The sequence below is a fragment of the Colobus angolensis genome, unplaced genomic scaffold, assembly GCF_000951035.1.
Source record: "Colobus angolensis palliatus isolate OR3802 unplaced genomic scaffold, Cang.pa_1.0 Scaffold381, whole genome shotgun sequence".
Lineage (NCBI taxonomy): Eukaryota > Metazoa > Chordata > Mammalia > Primates > Cercopithecidae > Colobus > Colobus angolensis.
The window spans coordinates 707,964-729,178 of NW_012117166.1; the positions used below are offsets into that span (position 1 = coordinate 707,964).

The following is a 21,215-nucleotide window of genomic DNA, read 5'->3' on the forward strand; positions in this document are numbered from 1 at the left end:
TCCTAGAACAGAATATGCCTAAATATTGCTATGCTTGGGACTCATGAAGCTTCTATGAATGGTTTTACATTTAAATATTAATAACTTTTCCTTAAAACTTTAGAGAGTGAAAAAAATCCACTTAAAACTTGAAAAGTCCGGCCGGACGCAGTGGCTCATGCCTGTAATCCCCGTATTTTGGGAGGCTGAGGTGGGTGGATCACTTGAGGTCAGGACCAACCTGGCCAACATAGTGAAACCCCGTCTCTACTAAGAATACAAAAAAAATTAGACAGGAGTGATGGTGTGTGCCTGTAGTTCCAGCTACTCAGGAGGCTGAGACAGGAGAATGACTTGAACCTGGGAGGTGGAGGTTGTAGTGAGTCAGTTTATAGCTTACAGTCAAGACATGTATATTGGTTGAAATACTGGTACAGTTATTCTATAGAAATTTGTTGTAGCCTGAAATGATTTTGATTTTCCTCTGTTAAAATGACTTACTCTGAGACTTAAATATTTTAAAATAAAAAAGCAATATCTAGACTAATAGTTTAAAATACGAAATAGGTTTCTAAAATGAATGTTATTTGATTTCATCATATTTTAACAGATTTTAGTAAGTTGTTTTTAAACTAGAGGAATTGAGGCAGAGAGAAATGAAGTCCTTTTACTGGAAATTTTCATCTCTTAATGTGTTAACTGATTGATTTTTACACATTTCCTTTTAAAAATGGAAATGGTGAAGGTTTTAATTTTAAGGAGTAGTTGTTTTTGGATTGTTCAGGTACACTGCCTCTTTTCTTCAGACACTGGGGCTCTTTTGTGGTCATTGAGTATTATTGTTTTTTCAAGTCTTCAAGAATATCCTGCTTTGTGATTTTGGCCCATGCATTAGGGATTTTACCTTTACCTCAATTTTTTTCTGATATTTTTCTTCTAGGTTCGATCTGAAGTGAGAGACAAACCATTTCCAGTACAGCTGGATGGAGGTATCTGGGGTGATGCTCCACGTGGCATAATCCCCTCCTGCTTGTCGATAGTTCTTAAATGGGAAATTCCTGCCATCCCTCAAAACTAACAATCACTTGCAACCAAACTAGTACAGCAATCAATGACAAAATCGTCTGTTTCATACCATTCCTTTCCATTGACAGCCTGAGGACGGTGGAAGGGTACACTATGGTCTCCTTCATGTGTAGGAATTGTGTTTGTACAAATTGCTCCACAGCAGGGACACTGCTTCCAGCAGCCACAGAGATGTTCAGAGAGCATTTTCTCAATTTTAGAATGCATTGCCTCTATAGGCATACTTGAATAATTCTGCTCTATTTTCTTCATTGTGAGATCCAAAGCTGCACTCATGGCTTCTTTAAGAAACTCAGTATGTTTTATCTCCTGGTGTTCAATGCTTATCAAGTCTTTTCATGGAAAGATCAAGTTGCACCCCAGGCAATCACAGAATAAATCCAACCACCCAGAAGCAGTGCTGCTTTTATCTTTAGCTACTGATGTGGATTCGTGGATGGCAGAGACGATGGTATTCTTGATATCAATTAAGCTTTTTTCAAAAAAAGTCTTCATTTTTTCACCTCCATTGTCTGAACTATATCTTTTAATATGATTTTTGATGTAACTCCTAAAAAACGATTCTGAATTATGAAGGTATTCCCACTAATTATCAAAGTTTTCTTCTTCTGCCAGAGAGATGAGAATGTGTTTCTCCAGGTTGGTCCTGTTTCCATCGAATGCAGGGCAGGTAGCTCTCATGTCCCCCGCAATTTTAATGGTCATTTCCTCCCATATGGTAGTGGAGACTGCAGGAGTGAGCTTATACCACAGAACATCAACAAATATTTTGATGGAGGTTGCTCCTTGACAGGAGATCTTAAAACTCGTGAAGCAATCATCTTTCTTACTTTCAAGATAGTTCATGGGATCATTTGCTCTCTTGAATGCCCTGTGGATTTCCTTAAAATTCTCTGTTGCTCTTTGAAATAAACACACACATAAGTCAATGATAAATGTATTTGTAAATGTGTATCTTTTCTGAGTAGATGCAGATTTCACTTCCTCTTCTATTGTCTTTAGAATCTCATGGAAATAACTTGGGTTGTAACCACACTGTTGCTTCCACATGTTGTTAATAATTTTATTAAATCTTGAAACAATGTGGTCAGTAGTCATATAATGAACTCTTTCTCAAAGACTGTTAATGTTGTTGGGATACGATTATATTTCTTATTCACTGTGATATGTTTATCATAATTGATTTGAAATTTCTCTGCAGAATTTCTCTTCAGTAAGCCCACGTCATGCGTCTTGTTTTTGAAATACTCCCAAAGGATGTTTTCAGAATCCAAATCAATGTCAGGCTCTGTGACTTGCTGGAGAGTTGTGGATACATCACAGACCCAGTTTTTCCAAAGTTGATTGAATTTCTCATGTAACTCTTCCTCACTCAATTCTTTACCCTTTACAGTTAAAGCCAACTTTCGGCTCCTTTCCAATACTTCTTTTTCATAATCTGTCTTTATCTTATTCAGTCTTTCTTGACTTTTATTTTTAAAATGAATGAGTTCATTGGCTTGTCTTTTGCTATCTGAAATAAGTTTTTCTTTAAGGGCTATTAGCTTATTTTCAAAATTTGCTTTCCATTGAATCAGTATTTTGCTACATGAGTCTTCATTAAAATATTTTTCAAGTTCTTGCTTGACAACTTCATATTTTTCTGTAACTAGAACCTCAAGTGTGCTTGCTTCAAGTGTCTGGATTTTTCCATTCTGAATCTGGTTGATCAGCTGGTTCTGCAAGCCCAGCATGTGACTCCTCAGCTCCCAGGTCCAGTGGTTATACATGGTTTCCAGTTTGTTCATGGCATGACTTCTTGGGTGTTCCTGAAACTGAAAATAAAGTTCTCATTCATCAGGCCTCTCCACAAATCTTGAACTTGAGATTTTACATCTGATATCTTCATGATGTTTCCCCTGGATTCCTGTGTGGCAGTCATAAGATTTCTACTTTTCAGTTGCTGGACATTGTGGCTGTAGCGAGGATTGGGAGGGGCCATTGAGGGATTGCCATCCCAGAGGTGAGCAAAGTAGTAGACGTGAGTATTGACATCAAACCTAATGACATCACTGAAGCAGGTTACGTCTAAGCACTGTTCTTGTTCAGCAGCTATTGCTGCCATTTCATCTAGTTTCTGCTCCAGCTGTCTTCATCCATCCATAGTTTGGTCTGTAGCTGTAGCTTCCCCCACATTCTGATGGACAAAGAGGCAACTTGGAAAGATTTTTACTTGTTTCATTCTCAGAAAGGCTTGGACAACTATTTGTAGGATACCTTGCATCTCTGATGGATTCTCCCCAAAAATATTGATCAGAGTCAAGTTTGCAAGTCCAATGACAAAGGTTGCCAACTCATTGTCCCTGTCCTGGGATTTGTTGCTGTGTTCTGGTGCCCAAAGTCCTTCTGTGTCCACAACAAGCACAAAGTCAAAGCCAAGTTCCTCCATGAATGTCTCCTCCACCTTGAGGAGCTGCATGTAGGCCCCTTGGGTACATCTGCCTGCACTAACAGCGAACTGAAGTCCAAAGAGGGCATTCAGCAGGGTGGATTTCCCTGAGCTCTGAAAACCAAGGATAGAAAGAACAAATAGCCATTTGTCTCCAAGTTTCTCAGAGACCTTGTCAAAAATAGCTGCCACCCATGTTAGAGGCACATATGCTGCATCCCCATCCATCAGCTCAATGGGAACCCCAGATATCATCAGATCTGCAGCAATTTGAGGAAGCAAGAAAAAACGCTTTTTTATGGAGGAAGTGTCTTCCAGAGCTTCATAAATCTGACCAACTTCTCTGAGAAGTTGCTCAGTTCCCAAAGTGCAGTCACTAATCTCTGTGGAAATGGCTTCTATCTCACTTTGCAGGCACATCAGGGAGTTACTATTAGGTGCCTTTTGCTTTACTGTTTGAACCAGTGACCACCAATATTTTTGCTTCTCATGCAGTTCTTCCAAGTGTCCTGCAGTCAGGTTGTCCAAAAATACACTCAGCCACTGCAAGAAGTATAGTTTGGTGTGAATTTCTGAATGCTCTTGGAGAATCTGAAGGACAGATTGCATTAAATCATTGAGAGGAAGGGCTCTGGCCAAGTGTTCATGCCGTATTATTTGTTTATCTATCTCTGTCTCACTCTTGTGTTGTTCAATGCTCTGATTTCCCTTTTCTCTAAGGTGGCAGAGTTCTTTGTCCTTCTTACACCAATGGTGCCACAGTTGACCCTGAAGGAGTTCCTCCATTAATTCTGCCTCATTCCTATCCTTGATACCCATTCTCATTCTTTGGCCAGAATTACTGGTCATGGTTGCTTCTTTGTCATCGAGCAAGCAAATCAATGGCCTCGATGACTGCCACAAGTTACGGACAATTTTTCGGTTTCCTTCATTGTCGTCAGAGGCTGACATGAGGACCACAATGACAGTAGACACCTCCTTCAGGAAGTTGAGCTGCTGCTCATGTTCCTTTGCATCTCCATGAAGATTGGTGAAGGTCACATCATTGTCAAATCTGTCCTCATCTTCCCCTCCTGGACAGAACCAGTAGATTTCTACCACACCCCCCATCAAGAGGCAATCTTTCCTGCTTCCTCTGCAGTGTCGGTGAAAAAACACGTCATGTTTCCGTTTACTGAGAAGACAGTTCATAATCTGAGATTTGGAAGCAGAGAGGCCATTTGCAACTCTTATGAAGGACACAATTGAGGTAGAGACACAACACATCTGCTGATTCTTATAATGGTTCTTCCCTTTTGGTGATTTCCTTGCTTCTAGCCAACTTCTTGTAATTTGACGGAGAGACCAGAGAGAGAATTCAATCTGAGAAGTACAGGGATTAAGCACCAAAAGGGGGAGGGCAAGCTGACAAGTGGAAAGTTTGGCCAAAATATATTGTCTGGCAAAATCATCTGCACAGTGAAAAATTGCCATTTGAATATCCATTGGGAGAATGTGGGGGCTAGGCTTAGTGGATGAAGATTTAGTGGGACTATCACTGTCTTCAAAACTGTTTTCATATGGATCAAAAGCCTCATCTTCTTGATCTGAGGCATTTGGATGTACTTGGTGTTCTGTGTTTCTACTATCTTTGAAGACTAGGTATCTCAGCTCATAATCCATCATCAGTAGTTTCTGCAGGAAATAGAAGGGAAGCTCCTGTTCAGAGCTGGGCTGGGTGTTGTACACAGAAGTCTTATAGACTAGATGGAAATTAGCTTTGCTCAATTTTTTTGGGTAGTAATATTCTAGACCTAGATGCTGGAGTAAGTCTAGGAAGGCTCCATTTTTTATCATCTCCCATTTGCTATTTTCATTGTCATGTGGTTCATGAGGCTGTTTCTTTCCATAGAAGAGACTTTGTTTACTCACCTCTTCCATTTGCAAAGAAGAGATGGTGACTTCTTCTTCATAATCCTCATTAATGAGCAATCTCAATTCTTTCTCTAGTTTTCCCAATCGTGATCTGCTCCAGGTTTGGTGAGGACATGTGCAACTTCTTTGGACAATGATTGTCCCATGTGATGTCTCATTAATGACATGCGTTGTGTTTTCTCTTCTGAAGAAATAGCTGTGTCTCCAACTGTGACTGTCAGACCTGTGAGAACTAGGAATGCCTGAGCCCTGTAGCTGCAAATATTCTTAAACTCCTGGTATTTATTTTGGGCAGTTTGCATTTCATCTAGTAGGAAGCTGAACTCATCACACCCTAAGAGACTCTGAAAAGTATTGTTTACCACATGATATCCTGCAGCAGCTTCAATGGAAAGTAGCAAGAGTTGTGTCTGTCTGCTCTGCTTTTTGGAGCTAATTCAAGAAGCAGCTGAAAGCCAAGCTGACCTCATAAATGAACTTTCTTTGAGCTTCCTCCACTGTTTTTGGGACCTCTGATTTGACATTTACTTCCATGAGTTCTTTCTGGGTTTCTTTTAAGATCTCAATTAATTGAGAAAGCTGGGAAATATTCACCTGCTCTTGCTCTGAATCTGACTGGAAGATCCACTGCACGATGAAGTGAGCCTGAGGAAAGTTTGTCAATCTGTAGATGTGAGGATCCAGAAGGCTGCGCAAATGAGATTTAATATGTTTAGTTTTATAAATGGAAGAGTTTTTGCAAAAGTTGATGGTGTTTACTAGAAAATTCTGCAGATCCCAATCTGTGAGACATGTATTGATCCAAGTGTCATAACTTTTTAGTTATTGACTCAACATTTTTGTGAAATTTATCAGTTTTATAAGTTGCTCTTCAGGATCAGATACCTCCCAAGATTTTACATCCTCTAGAAAAACCCTGGCCTCCTTCCCAGCACTCAGTAACTCTTCCCCATCCTGGATCTGGGCAGTGATGCTAGTCAGAGCAGTGTAACTGTCTTTCAGGAAGTTAGCCACTTGAAGAGGATCCTTAAAATTGCTTCTGTGGCTGGAGAGGATAATGTCCCGAATTGGCACCAACTGAAGCCCGTGGTCAATGACATACCAGGTTTGATTGCTGGCCATCAGGCCAGCTTTCCACTGGACAAGGCCATCTGCTTCTGATGGGCCACCTGTTTAGGCCACAGATAATTGGACCTTGGTTTGGAGATTTTGGGAAGTTTTGGTCTGAGTGGCTGTTTTCGAATGAGAGTCTGAAACATTCACATCTGCAGCAACTTTCACTCCAAAGTCACTGTAGCTGTCCCTTATGAAAATGTCCAGGGCCTCTGCAGACTGCTGCCTCACTTCTGCCAACTGCTCCCTGCAATAACCCTCTGAAATGGCCTTCCACCAGTAGATTCCTCCCAGGTGCAGAAGGCCATGGTTAACATGAGAGCCAAACCTGTGGAAGAAGTTTACAATCCTGTGCCTCAGCAAGGAGAATCTGTCTGGGTTTGCTGTCTGACTCAGAAGGTCTTCAATACATTTCAATTCCTGGAGAGCAGGCTTGGATAACTGCAGCTGAACAGTGGGAAAGTGGCAGGAGGCCAGGGGGATGTAGCTGAACTTGGTTGAGCAGAAATAAGAATGCTCAGAACTTGATTGTTGGGTTTTCTTGGATTCTGAATGTTTGCTGTGATCCAAACCAGCTTCTAGACTAAACCCCCAACTTCTGTCCTTGGCTGAAGTAGTTAAACTACAGCCCAGCTTCTCTACTGTCTGGGTAAACATGAATTCAGCCTGAAGAGATGTGAATTCCTTTGTTTTCATTTGTGTTCCTTGCTGAGGATCCGAAAGTAAGAACTCTTTGGGGACACTGAGCAACTCCTCTCTCTTCCCTGTCAGGCCCCTTTGGTGGTTGGCTTTGTAAATTCCCTGGAGGGCCAGCCCTCCAGATGCTCATCTCACCACATCTGTATCTGGGAGGTTTTGCCTGTGGCACAGTGTCCACTCCATGAGGTTGAGTTGTCTCTGCAGGTTTTCCATGACTTCCCTTAGAGGCTCTTCAGGGGATGGCCAGTACTCTTCAGGGATGTCCATCGCTTGTCTCAGCTCTGCTTCTCTTGTCCTCACTGCCTCTTCCCTGTCTCTGCTTCCCTTTTGTCAGCAAGTCCCTCAGCTCTTGCAGTGCCTGTTCTGCCTGCTTCTGCTTTCTCTTTGCTCTCTCCACCTGAGACTCCTGTAACGCTGAAAGACTTTTTGGGTGTGACAGGGTAAGCAGCTTCTCCAAGGCTCTTTTCTCCCATGGATATTGTGTCTGGGATTTCAGCTTCTGGAGGTTGTTTTTTTCTAGGTGTTGTAAGGTCTGGGCACAGGTCACATCCAGGTGTTCCTGCAGCTTGGGTAACCAGTACTCAACATCCAGGCCCACTTCTCTCAGCATCTCTTGAAGATCTTGCCTCCTTTTGCCTCTGAGCAGAGGGTCATCGGGTGTGTGTTCTCCTGTGGCCATGGCTGCATACAAAACAGACACTCAGTTAGCTGACTGTTCTGACCTTAGGAAGTGTCAGCCACATGGGCAAAAGTGTAAGTATACTAGTATGCATGTCTACAAGGCTTTATCATTCCTCATTTGTTTTAACAAAATTTTTTTAGTACCCTTTTTTGTGTGCAGGCCATCATTGTGGGTATTCTCAGTATGGATTGCCTTTGTGGTTTGCAGGGTGGGTTGCAACTTACTAGACTTATTTTGACACTTCCTTTTACATAGAATCAATTGCATGCAAAACATTAAGATGAGAGATGGAGTTTGAAAATATGCTTGAGTTTGGTAGCTTGTTGTTTTTTTTTTCTTTTTTTAAGAGTGATGGTACCAACAGATCATCTTTTCTTTACTAGTTTCTGTGAAATCTGTGTTGCCTGGTTTCCTTCCTGTCTCTGTGTCACTTCTTCCTAGGGCATTTCATAATATTTATTTGCTTTCCTGCCCTTTTAAATGTGCTACTAACCTGGTTTATGCTTGTCACTCCCTTCTTACTCTTAGTTTTCCCTAGTTAATATCATCCTTCTGTTACATTAGTAGCTGTCTCTCTGTCGATGCCACCTTCATCTATGTCTGTAGACCCAAATGCTCTCCTGTATTTAATGTTTAATTAATGTTATGTTTTTCCCCTTACTACCTTCAGTATATATCCTTGACCAGCAGATGAGATGAGATTTTACATGTTTCAATTTCATATTTTATTCAATTTCCCTTCATCCTGTAATTCTTGTCCTACTGAATGGCATGCCAATGGGCATCTTGTTTATCTTTCTTCTTCATAACATGAATTTAGTACATAATATCTTTTCCATTTGTCCTCTTAAACCTCTATTTAATTTCACTTCTTTTTGACACCCTATCAACTCTCCCTTAGATTTTGTCTTCACCATGTATATTGGATGGCTATAATAGTCATTCCACCTTCCATGGTTTGAATGTTTGCTGTCTCTAAAGCTTATGTTGAAATTTAATTGCCATTGTAATAGTATTAAGAGGCAGGAGAGGTGATTAGCATCGAGAGGTGATTAGGCCACGAGGGCTATGCCATCACAGGTGGGGTTAATGCTGTTATGAAAGGTTGAATTTTGTCCCCTTTTGCCTCTTGTGCTTCTGCCATGTGATGACAGAGCAACAAGGTCCTTGCAAGATGCTCACACCTTGACCTTGGACTTCCCAGCCCCAGAACTTTGAGTCATAAATTTGTTTATTATTAGTTACCATGTCTCAAGTATTCTGCTATAGCAACACAAAATAGAGTAAAACACCATCTTGCAGTAATTTTTGTCTTGCAAATTTCTTCTTCCTCAATGTTGCTACAATTTAAATCTGCACTTTAATTAATAGTAAACTCAGCAGCTCAAGCCATTCTTTCCAATGAAAGACATCTGAAATAAGTAGAGACATGTATAAGACAATTTTTTAAAGGCTTAAGTAATTTACCTGGTAAAAAATATCTGACAGAAGAGGTAAATAATCTGAAGCAATAATGAATGAAAAGTTTCCATTATAAATTAAAGACAAAGTTTAAGACCTTTGCAAACACTAAGCAAAAAATTAAAGTAAAATAACTTTACACTCAGATGTATCAGAATAAAACTGCAGAAAATAACAAGAACAACAACAAAACAACAAATACATGTAGAAAGTACAAATACAAGTAGAAAAAGAGTTTACCTTTAAAAACCTAACAACAGAGAGCTGATTTCTCAACAGCTATAGTGGAAGCCAAAAGAGAGTAGAACTGAATATTTATTTCACTGAAAGAAAATGTCAGACAAAAATTTTATATATAGTGAAATATTCTTAAAGAATGATTGTGGAAAAGGGATATTTAAAACAAAAATTAAAGAACTTACAGTTGCAAAATTATGGCATGGGGGCAAGCTGGCTTTCCTCTCCCCACTCAGAAAACCAAAAGTAAATATATAGCATGGAAATTTTTACCATCAATAACCCAGAGCTCAAATATGAGGATGAGGCAGTTCCCAGGATCACACAGAAGTGGAAAAACTCTGAGCAGACGGTATGAGAATCAAATTTCCACATCTGTAATGACCCTACACATTATTTTCTTTGGTACTAAGAACATAGAAAATCTCTCCCAACCCCCAACTCAAAGTTTCTACACTGGAAAAGGTGAAATTGAGGTGGTCAGTTAGCTTTCCCACTTTCTTGAGTTCCCTGCAAGTTGACCTGTCTTTGCCTTAACCCACAGGAAGCACCATGACTACCTAAAAGGATAAATATCGCTGAGTACAAGCAAAGACAAGGGAAGTGAGAATATCATACACATCCTAGGCAATTCTGCTCTGTAACTTGGCCAAAGAAGATGCCAAATCAGAGTGGCTGTTGAGCAGCAGAACATTGTAGGAGGTATGTTCCATAGGTCCCCTGGGCATGAACCATTAGCCAGCCTTCCCACATTGCTGGGATAATCCTTTTGAGACCTCCCCCATCAGGACAGGCAGCGCTATGACATTTACCAGAGCCAAGGTGAACTTAGGCTTAGGGCACCACCTAGACTTAAACAGGAGGCAGCAATCTAGTGGTAAATATTTACTAAATAAATGTATTAAATAAAAACCAGAACAAGCCAAAGAGAGAAAACTGGAATAAATAACTTCTCCTTCAATGCAAAGACATTGACACAAGCCCACAAGAAACAACAACAATCAGGGAGCCATTACCTCCTCAGAAAGACTAAGCAAAAATCCAATGACTGAATCTGATGATATAGTGATCTGTGAACTCTCTGCCCAAGAGAAACTCAATTATCTCTAAGGTAAAGCAGTTCAGAAGCATGTCAGAAAATGTAACAAAGTGATTGAAACAATAATTTAAAAAACCAAACAAAAATATTGGAACTGAGACATACGTTTACTGAAGCAAAGAACCCTTTGGAGGCTCTCAGCACCAGAATGAGCTAAGCAGATGAAGGAATCAGTGAGATCAAAGACTGGCTATTTGAAAGTAGATAGTCTGATGAGGAAAAATAATGAAAGGAACAAAGACCACCTAGGTGCAGGATATAGAAAATTACCTCAAGAGACCAAATGTAAAAATTGTTGCTGTTCAAGAGGGAGCTGAGCAAGAGTAAGAGAGTAAGGGGTAGAAGGCTTATTTAAAAAACCCAAAAAACAAAAACAGGATGGGCATGGTGGCTCACACCTGGTAATCCCAGCAATTTGGGAGGCTGAGGTGGGTAGATTGCTTGAGCCCAGGAGTTTGAAGCCAGCCTGGGCAGCATGGCAAGGCCCTGTCTCTACAGAAAAATTCAAAAATTAGCTGGGCGTGGTGGTATGTGCTTGTGGTCTCAGCTACTTGGGACGCTGAGGTGGGAGGATCTCTTGAGCCCGGGAGATGGAAGTTGCAGTGAGCATGATCATGCCACTGTACTGCAGCCTGGGTGACAGAGTGAGACCCTGCCTCAAAATAAATAAATAAATAAATATATAGATATATAGATAGATATAAATATATATACAGAGAGAAAACTTTCTGAAACTTGAGAAAGATATAAATATTCTGGTACAGGAAGGTCTGAGAACATCAAACATTCAATCCAAATAAGAGATATGACTGAAGAAGTCAAAGACAAAGGATGGTAAAAGCAGAAAAAAAACCAAAAGCAAATAATATATGAAGAAGGTCCAGTTCATCTGGCAACAGAGTTCCTGCTGGATACTGTATAGGTCAGGAGGGCATGGAGTGACATTTTCAAATGCTCAAAGACAGAAAACTGCCACCCAGGAATTCTAAATCCAGCAAAAATACCCTTTAAATATGAAGGAGAGAGGAAGTCTTTCCTAGACAAACAAAATCTGGGAGAATTCACCACCACCAGACCTCTCTTGCAAGTAATACTTAAGGGAGTTATTCAATCTGAAAGAAAAAACACTAATGTGGAAAGATAAACTTTTCAAGATATAAAATTCACTGGAAAAATTAAGTAAATGGACAAACCAAGAATACTCTATTACTATAATTGTAGTGTGCAATTCACTTAACATGCTAGTATGAAGCTCAAAAGGCCAAATCTATTGAAAACAATAGATCCTGAATCAAAGACCAGAGGAAAAATACATGTATAGCAATCTAGTAAAAGACAGATAATATTAAAATATGTAAATTGAGACAACCAAAAGTGAAAATATGGGGGCATGGAGTTAAAATGTAGAATTCGTTGGATTTTTTGGTTTGTTTATATACTTTTTATTTATTTATTTATTTATTTTGAGACAGAATCTCACTCTGTTGCCCAGGCTGGAGTGCAGTGGCTCAATCTTGACTCACTGCAAGCTCCGCCTTCTGGGTTCACACCATTCTCCTGCTTCAGCCTCCTGAGTAGTTGGGACCACAGGCGCCTGCCACCACGCCTGGCTAATTTTTTTTTTTGTATTTTTAATAGAGATGGGGTTTCACCGTGGTCTCCATCTCCTGACCTTTTGATCCGCCTGCCTCGGCCTCTCAAAGTGCTGGGATTACAGGCGTGAGCCACAGCACCTGGCCTGTTTATATTCTTTTATATGTAGTCTAAGTTGTCATCTTTTAAAAATAATTTTTTATATCTATAAGTTTTCTGCAAGCCTGATGTTAACCACAGCACAACAGGCTATAATAAGTTCACTAAAAATAAAAAACAACAAATTAAAACATACCACCAGAGAAAATTACTAACAACAAAAGAAGACAGTAAGAAAGTAAAAAAGAAAGAGAGGACTCTCAAAACAAACGAAAACAAGCAACACAATGGCAGTAGTAATTTATCAAGATTATTTATCAAAATTAACACTGAATGTAAATAATCCCAGTTCTCCAGTTAATAGGTATTGATTGGGTGAATTTATAAATAAACAAGACCCAACCGTATGCTGGCTTCAATATACTCACTTCACTTATAAAGTCACATATAGACTGATAGTAAAGGAAGGGAAAAATATATTCCATACAACTGGAAACTGGAAAAGGTCAAGAGTAGCTATACTTACATCAGCTAAAATAGACTTCAAATGAAAGACTATAACAAAAGACAAAGAAAGTCACTATGTGATGATAAAATGGTCAATTCAACAAGAAAATTGTATTAATCCTTTTTGTATTGCTATACAGAAATACCTGAGGCTGAGTAATTTATAAAGAAGACAAGTTTATTTGGGCTTATGGTTTTGCAGACTGTACAAGAAGCATATCGCCACCATCTGCTTCTGGTGAGGGCTCAGGAAGCTTCCATCATGGTAGAATCTGAAGGGGGAGCAGGCATGTCACATAGTGAAAGGGAGAGCAGGAGTGAGATGCCAGGCTCTTTTAAACAACCAGCTCTTGCATAAACTACTAGAGTGAGAACTCACTCATTACACTGAGGAGGACACCAAAACATTCATTAAGGATCTTCTCCCATGAACTAAACATTCCTCACTATGCCCACCTCCAATACTTGGGATCACATTTCAAGATGAGATATGGAGGGGACAAACATTTACACTATATCAGAGATACAACAATTATAAACCTATATGTACCTAACACTGAAGCTCCTTAATATATAAAGCAAACATTAGTAGATCTAAAGGGAGAGATAGACTGCAATATAATAATAGTGGGGGTCTTCAACACCCTACTCTCAGTAATGGACAGATCATCCAGGCAGAAAATCAACAAAGAAAAAGTAGAGTTAACCTACACATTAGACCTAAATGACATTTACGGAACATTTCACCAAACTTCCACAGAATACATATTCCTCTCATTAGCACGTGGAATATTTTCTAGGACAGACCATAAGCAATGCCACAAAACCAATCTCAACAAATTCAAAGAAATCAAGATCATACTAAGTGTATTTTCTGACCACAGTGAATAAAACTGGAAATCAATTAGAGGCACCTTGGAAACTATACAAACACATGGAAGTTATGTGTTCCTGACTAACTATTGGCTAATGAAGAAATTAAGAAGGAATTTAAATAATTTCTTGAAATAAAGGAAAGTGAAAAGACAATATACTAAAGTCAATGAGCTACAGCAAAAGAAGTACTAAGAGGGAAGTTTATAGCAATAAATGCCTACATAAAAAAAAATGGAAAGATTTCAAATAAACAACCTAATGATGCACCTCAGGAAACTAGAAAAGCAAGAATAAACCAAAGCTAAAAATAGTAGAAGGAAATAAATCATAAAGATCAGAGCAAGAATAAATGAAATTGAGGCTAAAAGCATACAAATATAAAAAAAAGTCTTAAAGAGTTTCCCCAATGTTTTCTTCTAGGAGTTTCATAGTTTTAGATCTTAGATTTAAGAATTGGATGGGTGGTAAGGGGAATGATGAGGGATTGGTTAATGGATACAAAAAATACAGTTAGAAAGAGGGAATAAGATCTCATTGTCTACATGAATCTTTTCCTGGAGGAAAACAAGAGCCCAATGATCCAGGAAGCCATCTCCAGCTTGGACAAAATGAAATTTGGAACTGTGAGGCAGTGAGGCGAAGTCAGATGGAGAGTCAGTGACAGCTAGGATTGCTGATCTCTTCCTGTCAGGCATTCCTCTGATCCTTTCCTAAAGTTAGTGTATCCTCAGCTGCAGAAAAAGCTTTCTTTCTAGGGACCCTGTTGTGTTCTGCTAAAAACCGGACTCCTTTCTGAGCTCTATAGGAAATATAGAGAAAATATCACATGGATACATGTTCCATTATCATTAAGGAAAAATTCTGTTCAATTCTTTCTCTACTTTTTCTCCTAGTAAACTAGGCCTGCTCTTTTTTTCATAACACAATACCAGAGTTGTGTCTCAAAAAGTTGTCTTCTCAATGAAAAACTTCAAGCAGAATGGAATCTTAGGAAGATATAGGGAGATTTCCTCACTTCCTTGTATTTACAGAGAAACTTCTGTTGAAGTAGAAATATGTCAAATTAAGAGCAGTAACAATGAATATTATTCTTATTACTACTATGCAATCTCTGAATGTATCTATAACTGCTAACTTCTTTTTGTCTCTCTTAATATACATTTCTCCTTGGAAGACTTATTTCAACAAAGGAGTCTTAAAAGTCTCTTGGACTTGGCTGGACTTGGTGGCTCATGCCTGTAATCCCAGTACTTTGGGAGGCAGAGGTGTGTGGATCACTTGAGGTCAGGGGTTCAAGACCAGCCTGGCCAATATTGTGAAACCCTGTCTCTACTAAAAATACAAAAATTAGCTGGGCATGGTGGCACATGCCTGTAATCCCAGCTTCTAGGGAGGCTGAGGCAGGAGAATCACTTGAACTCGGGAGGCGCAGGCTGCAGTGAGCTGAGATTGCACCACTGCACTTCAGCCAGGGCTACAGAGAGAGACTCTGTCTCAAAAAAAAAAAAAAAAAAGTATCTTGGAATTCAGGAATTGGTGCCAAGCCCCAGGGAAATAACACAATTTCAAAAATAAGCCTGAAATTCTGAGTGCTTGTCTTACTTGAGCATTTATTACATCTATATTAAATTTAGAATGCATATCACTCTATTCTTAAATGGCATGAGTACTATTAGAATATCAGATCAGAAGTGTGTTATGACATTTCTTCTTAAAATGAAAAGAACAAATGAAGGACTTTGTTAGCTTTTGTGTTTAATAAACCACCTGAGAGTTTTAAGAATTTAAGTTAATGGAGAGACAAAGAAGAAGAAATAGCCTCAGATACTGCAAAAGTGCTTATCACATGTTGCCTTAGTGGGCTTTGTTTTTCTCACTGTCAGGGAAGGAGCAGATGGGGATTTTGATGAAAGAGTTACTGAAATTGAATGTCTCTTCTTTTTCCCACAAAGTTTTGCGTTTACTCTGTTTCTGGGCATGACTACTATTCACTTCATTTAATTGAGAAACTATGAAATGATAATTCAACATAAAGGGCTATTATCCTCAGAGGTGAAAGGCAAACAAGAGCTGTTGTTCAGGTGGCTTTGCCCATAATGGACAAGGAAAATGAGAGCTTTGGGTTAGATGGGCAGTTGCAGAGGCAACCATGGTTTATTCTCTACGAGACCACATAATGTCATGGGAAGGAAACCAGATTTACAGTTCTCTGTGTGCTCTTTACCACCTGTGTGATCTTGAGTTTGTTACTCACCATCTGTGATTATTTATCTTTTTTCTATAATAAAATGGCCATTATCAAAACCATTTTTTATTAAGATGATCAAATGACATGTTTTAGTTTTCTATTGCTGTGTAGCAAATTACCATAAATTTGGGGGTTTAAAGACACACATTTATTATCTCACAGTTTCTATAAGTCAGAAGTCCAGGCATAGTGCAGTTATGTTCTCTGCTCTAAGATCTCACCAGATTTTAATCTAGGTGTTTGCTGAGGATGTGGTCTCATCAAAGGTTTGAGTGGTGTTATAGTTTGAATGTTTGTCTGCTCCAAAACTCGTGTTGAAATTAGGTTCCCATTGTGGTGGTATTAGAATATGAGAATTTTGGGAAGCAAAAGGGTCATGAGGGCCCTGCCCTCATATGTGGGATTAATGCTCTTATGAAAGAGTGAGTTTTGTCCTCTTTTTCCTCAGTGCTCTTCTGCCATGTGAGGACATGTTGTTCCTCTCTGTTGGAGGATATTGCAAGAAGGCCATTGCCAAATGCTGGTGCTTTTATCTCGGACTTCCCAGCCTGCAAAACTGTAAGAAAATTAATTTCTATTCTTTATAAATTACCCAGTCTCAGGTATTCTATTATAACAGCACAAATGGACTAAGACAGCTGGGTAAAGATCAGTCTCCAAGCTTTCTAAGGTTGTTGGCAGAATTCGTCTTATAATTATGGGATTGAGATTCCTACTTTCTTGTCTAGAGGTCATTCTCAGCTCTCAGAGGCTGCCCATAGTTCTTTGCCACATGCTCTTTTCCACAGACCTTCTCTAAATATGGTGACTTGCCTTTTCAAAGCCAGCATGGAAGAACTTCTTGTCCTCATCTGCTGGAATGGTGGCTTCTAAAATGTAACATGATCATGGGAGTTATATCCTATCATCTTTGCCATATTCTATTGGCTAAAAGCAAATCACAGCTCCCACTTAGACTCAAGGGAGAAAATTACATAAATATGTGGACACCAGGACATGGGAACCTTAAGATCTGCTTACCACAATCTACTTTCTGGGCCCCAGTGATTCATGTCCCTCTCACATAAATAAATTTATTCCCTTTGATAAATTTGGTTTGGCTCTATGTCCCCAACCAAATCTTATCTTGAATTGTTATCCCCACTTGTCAAGGGAGGGAGCCGGTGGGAAGTGATTGGATCATGGAGGTGGTTTCCCTCATGCTGTTCTCATGATTGTGAGTGAGTTCTCATGAGATCTGATGATTTTATAAGTGGCAATTTCCCCTGTTCTTCTCTTTCCTGCTGCCATGTAAGACATGCCTGTTTCCCCTTCTGCCATGATTGTAAGTTTCCTGAGGCTTTCCCAGCCATGCAGAACTCTGGAGTCAATTAAACCCTTTTTCTGTATAAATTACTGTGTCTTGGGTATTTCTTTATAGCAACGTAAAAACAGACTAATACACTCTTCCCAGTTCTGAGAGTGTCATCCCACTATGAATTACTTGACCTCCAAAATTTTATTATCTAAATTAAGTCCAGGCATGGATTAAACTCCTAGGTGTAATCTGTTAAGTATACCTTCTGGAGAACTGTTGGTCTATGTCTACAGACTGGTGAAACTAAAGATCCAAGTTATCTGTCTCCCATATACCTAACATACAATGATGGGACAGACATAGGATAAAAGCTATAGGCGTTTTAGTTCAAAAAAGGAGAAAATAAAAGTTTAAAAGTGAGTCACTTTTTCATAATAGTCTTGAAATCCAGCTGGGAAAGCTATAGTTGGCGTTCCTTCATTATGTTTCAAGATATGAATGTAATTTTCATAGTTTTACTCTCTGGGTTCTTAATTCTGCCCTCTGAGTCATCCTTCCTTTTTCATGAAAGGTAGCATGTGTTCACAGCTGAGTAGTTTTATTAGCCTTCTTCCTGCCAGTAGGATTTTTTTTGAGGGGAGTCATCTAGCAGCCTCCTTTCATTTTGTACTCTCTTTGTCTTTCAGTTTAAGTGGTAGTGTTTCTGCTGAATTAAATTTTCAAGAACATGTGGGTCTTTGATGTGTTACAGTGGAGTTTATTAGAAAAAAAGCCACATTTATAGACCATTTTCAGATAAACCCTTCCATACTTCGGCCTTCTGCTCAGAAGGGGAAGGGACAGTGTCCTGAAGCTTCCGACTAGAGGACTTTGGTTTGATTGATGTCTGGGAGGCAAACTGATTCTCTTAAAAGAGTACTTTGTGTGCCTGATTAATCTAAACTTTTTATATTTCTGGTTTTTCAGCAAAGGATTATACAGTCATACCCAGCAGAGATTCATGATGAAGTCTCTTAATTGTAGTGTGTTTTGCCTTTTGGAGAGGCTGATAATTTAAAAATTATGTAGTTCTGTTTTCTTTTTATCTAATAATTCTTTTCTCAAATTTATCTTTCACATCTCACATTTTATTACAAGCTGAAAGAAGAAATCAGGAGAAATCTTCAACACTTTGCCTGGAAGTCTCTTTATAACTAAATTTGTTACTTACAGGCTCTGATTTGTATGTAACTCCAGGACATAATTTTGCTAGGTCATTCTGCCACTATATAAGAAAGATCCTTTTCCTCCTGACTCCAATAGCATGTTCTTTACTTTCTTCTGAGCCTTCGCTGCAGTATCCTTAAATTCTAGATCTCTACTAATAGTCCATCCAGGGAAATTTAGACTTTTTCTATCATGTTCCTCAAAATTATTCTAGCCTGCTCCCACTTCCCAATTCCAAAGCTGTTTCCATGTTTTTTAGGTATTTGTTATAGCACCACTCAACTTCTAGAAACTAGAAATCTCTATTATTTTTATATTGCTGTGTAACAAATTACCACAAACTTAGTATCTTAAAACAATACATCTATATCATAGTTACTGTCAGAGGCTCCGGCATGACTTAGCTGAGTCCTCTGCTTGGAGTCTCAGAAGGCTGCAATCCAAGTGTCAACTGAGCTGTATTCTCATGCAGAGGCTTAACTGGAGAAAAACTGCTTCCAGGCTTATATGTTGGCAGAATTCAATTCGTTGTGGTTGTTGGACTGAGGTTCCTATTTTCTTGTTGGCTGTCATCCAGGGCTACTCTCAACTCCTGGAGGCTGCCTATAGTTTCTTGCTACATAGCCCTCTCCATAGCCCCTCTCACAACATGACGGCTTACCTTTCAAGGTAACTGGAGAGATAAGTATCTGCCCTAAGGAAGGACTCAGTCTCTTTTTTAAGGGCTTTACATGATTAAGTCAGGCCTACTCAAGATAATCTTCCTTTTGGTTAACTCAAAATCAGTTTAGGACTTTACTTGCCTCTGAAAAACCCCTTCACCTCTGCCATATTACTCAAAAGAAGAGGAGACATTATACAAGGCATGAATCGTGGAGCCTACCTTGTCTGTCTGCCAACTAACAAAACAAAAAAAGTGTTTATCCCAGTGTTTGACCTAAAGTAGGGGCTCAATAAATGTTAATTACCTCAAAAAATTACTTTTTTTTTTGAAAATCCCTGCTGAAACTACAGTGTCCATCCCAGTGGGATGTGGGACTCAAAGACATAAGTTCTCATGGAAGAGGAGGACCTAAATGAGGTTACCACTGTCAAGCCAAGAGAGCATCTCATTCTCCTAGAGATTACAGAATTTCTTAGAGTTGATGGAAATATATAGAGAGGAGCCATGATTGAGGACCTAGAAGAGCTAACCCAGAGAATTTATAATGAATGCATATTCATATTGGGTTACAGGAATTTTTCACTGTGACAAGTTAAAACACAAAGAGAAACAGAGAGAAGTGTAGCCTTAGAGAGTGTATCTTATGGAAACAGGAAGGTATGGCTGTTATTTGGGGATATCGATAACCTTTAAGATATTCTCTATATACCTAATTTCATGTCGAGTGGGCAGAAAGAAATTGGAGATTAGGTGGCTTAGCAATTGTAGCTGGGCTATTCAGGACATGGAATTCATTTGGTGCTTTAATTACTTTGTATCTGATGAAGGCAAAATTATTGGGATGATTTCTGGCTAAGTTTGGCCAAAGTTTGCTGGGCATGGTGGCCCACACCTGTAATCCCAGCATATTGGGAGGCTGAGGTGGGAGGATCACTTGAGGCCAGCAGTTCGAAACCAGCCTGGCCAACATGGTGAAACACCATCTCTACTAAAAATACAAAAAATTAGCTGGGGGTGGTGGTGGACATCTGTAATCTCAGCTACTTGGGTGGCTGAGACATGAGAATTGCTTGAACCCAAGGGGCGGAGGTTGCGGTGAGCTGAGATTGCACCACTGCAAAGCAGCCTGGGCAACAGAGCAAGACTCAGTCTCAAAAAAAAAAAAAAAAAAAAAAAAAAAAAGATTGGTCAAGGAACTGAAGTAACTAAGAAGCTAGCAGGTATAGTAGAAAAAAAGTTAGGCTGTTTGAATAGGATGAACGAGGCCCAAGGACCAGAGAATCCTATAGGACTGGGGACGGAAACATAGGAAATAGAGAAGCTCCTCAGATAGAGAGGTCTCTCTCCAATCTCCAGGTAACTACAAAGATTTAAAGTAGAATGGCGGACCAGCTACTGGAGGGAGCATGAATACAATCTTTTGTATTACTCTGTCAAGTTACGATGAAGATACGAAAGGTGACATTGAAAAGGAAAGTAATGATCAAGACACAGGGCCTGAATTAAGGCCAAGCCTTTTTCCTTTGTACTGTAACTGGAAGCTACATACCACAGCTGCAGCCAGGGAATCTGATTCTGCTGGGTAACTTTCAGAAGAATCTTCCCATCTCCTGGTACTTCTACTATGAGTTAATAAGAAATATCGGGCGTAGGAATTGCTTTAATGTGGAGACTGACTATCATTATTTTGGTGTAGACTGAAGGTAACAGGAGATGCTGTGTCTCTTTTCTGCTAATGTTTTTGGCAAGTCCTGGATTTTGTTTTGTTTTGTTCTTTTCACCAAGAAGGGACATGCTTTCCTCAAGGAGATGGAGGTTGTGACCTAGGGATTCTCTAGCCTTTGAAATCCTGTAACCATTGGCCACCAAATAGGTAGGAGGGAACCAAAAAATGGGATACAAACTGTAGTTGCTTTTTCCTTCTAAGGTTTCTATTTTTTTTTTTTTAAAAACAATAGAAATTTATTCTCTCACAGTTCTAGACAATGGAAGTCTACAATCAACCAACGGAGGGCCAGGCTCCCTCA

General features: G+C 39.4%; 1 protein-coding gene across 1 annotated transcript in view; it reads right to left on the reverse strand.

Annotated features, from left to right (window-relative positions):
- Window positions 1-550: 550 nt before the first annotated feature.
- Window positions 551-21,215, reverse strand: part of LOC105520551 (interferon-induced very large GTPase 1-like) — a 35,028-nt gene continuing 14,363 nt past the window's right edge. Inside the window, 8 exon segments of the mRNA XM_011954342.1 lie at window positions 551-892; window positions 895-1,056; window positions 1,059-2,165; window positions 2,168-2,854; window positions 2,857-5,481; window positions 5,484-5,815; window positions 5,817-7,528; window positions 7,530-7,900. Of these exon segments, the coding sequence (XP_011809732.1) occupies window positions 816-892; window positions 895-1,056; window positions 1,059-2,165; window positions 2,168-2,854; window positions 2,857-5,481; window positions 5,484-5,815; window positions 5,817-7,528; window positions 7,530-7,898 (7,071 nt within the window). The 5' untranslated portion in view covers window positions 7,899-7,900 and the 3' untranslated portion in view covers window positions 551-815.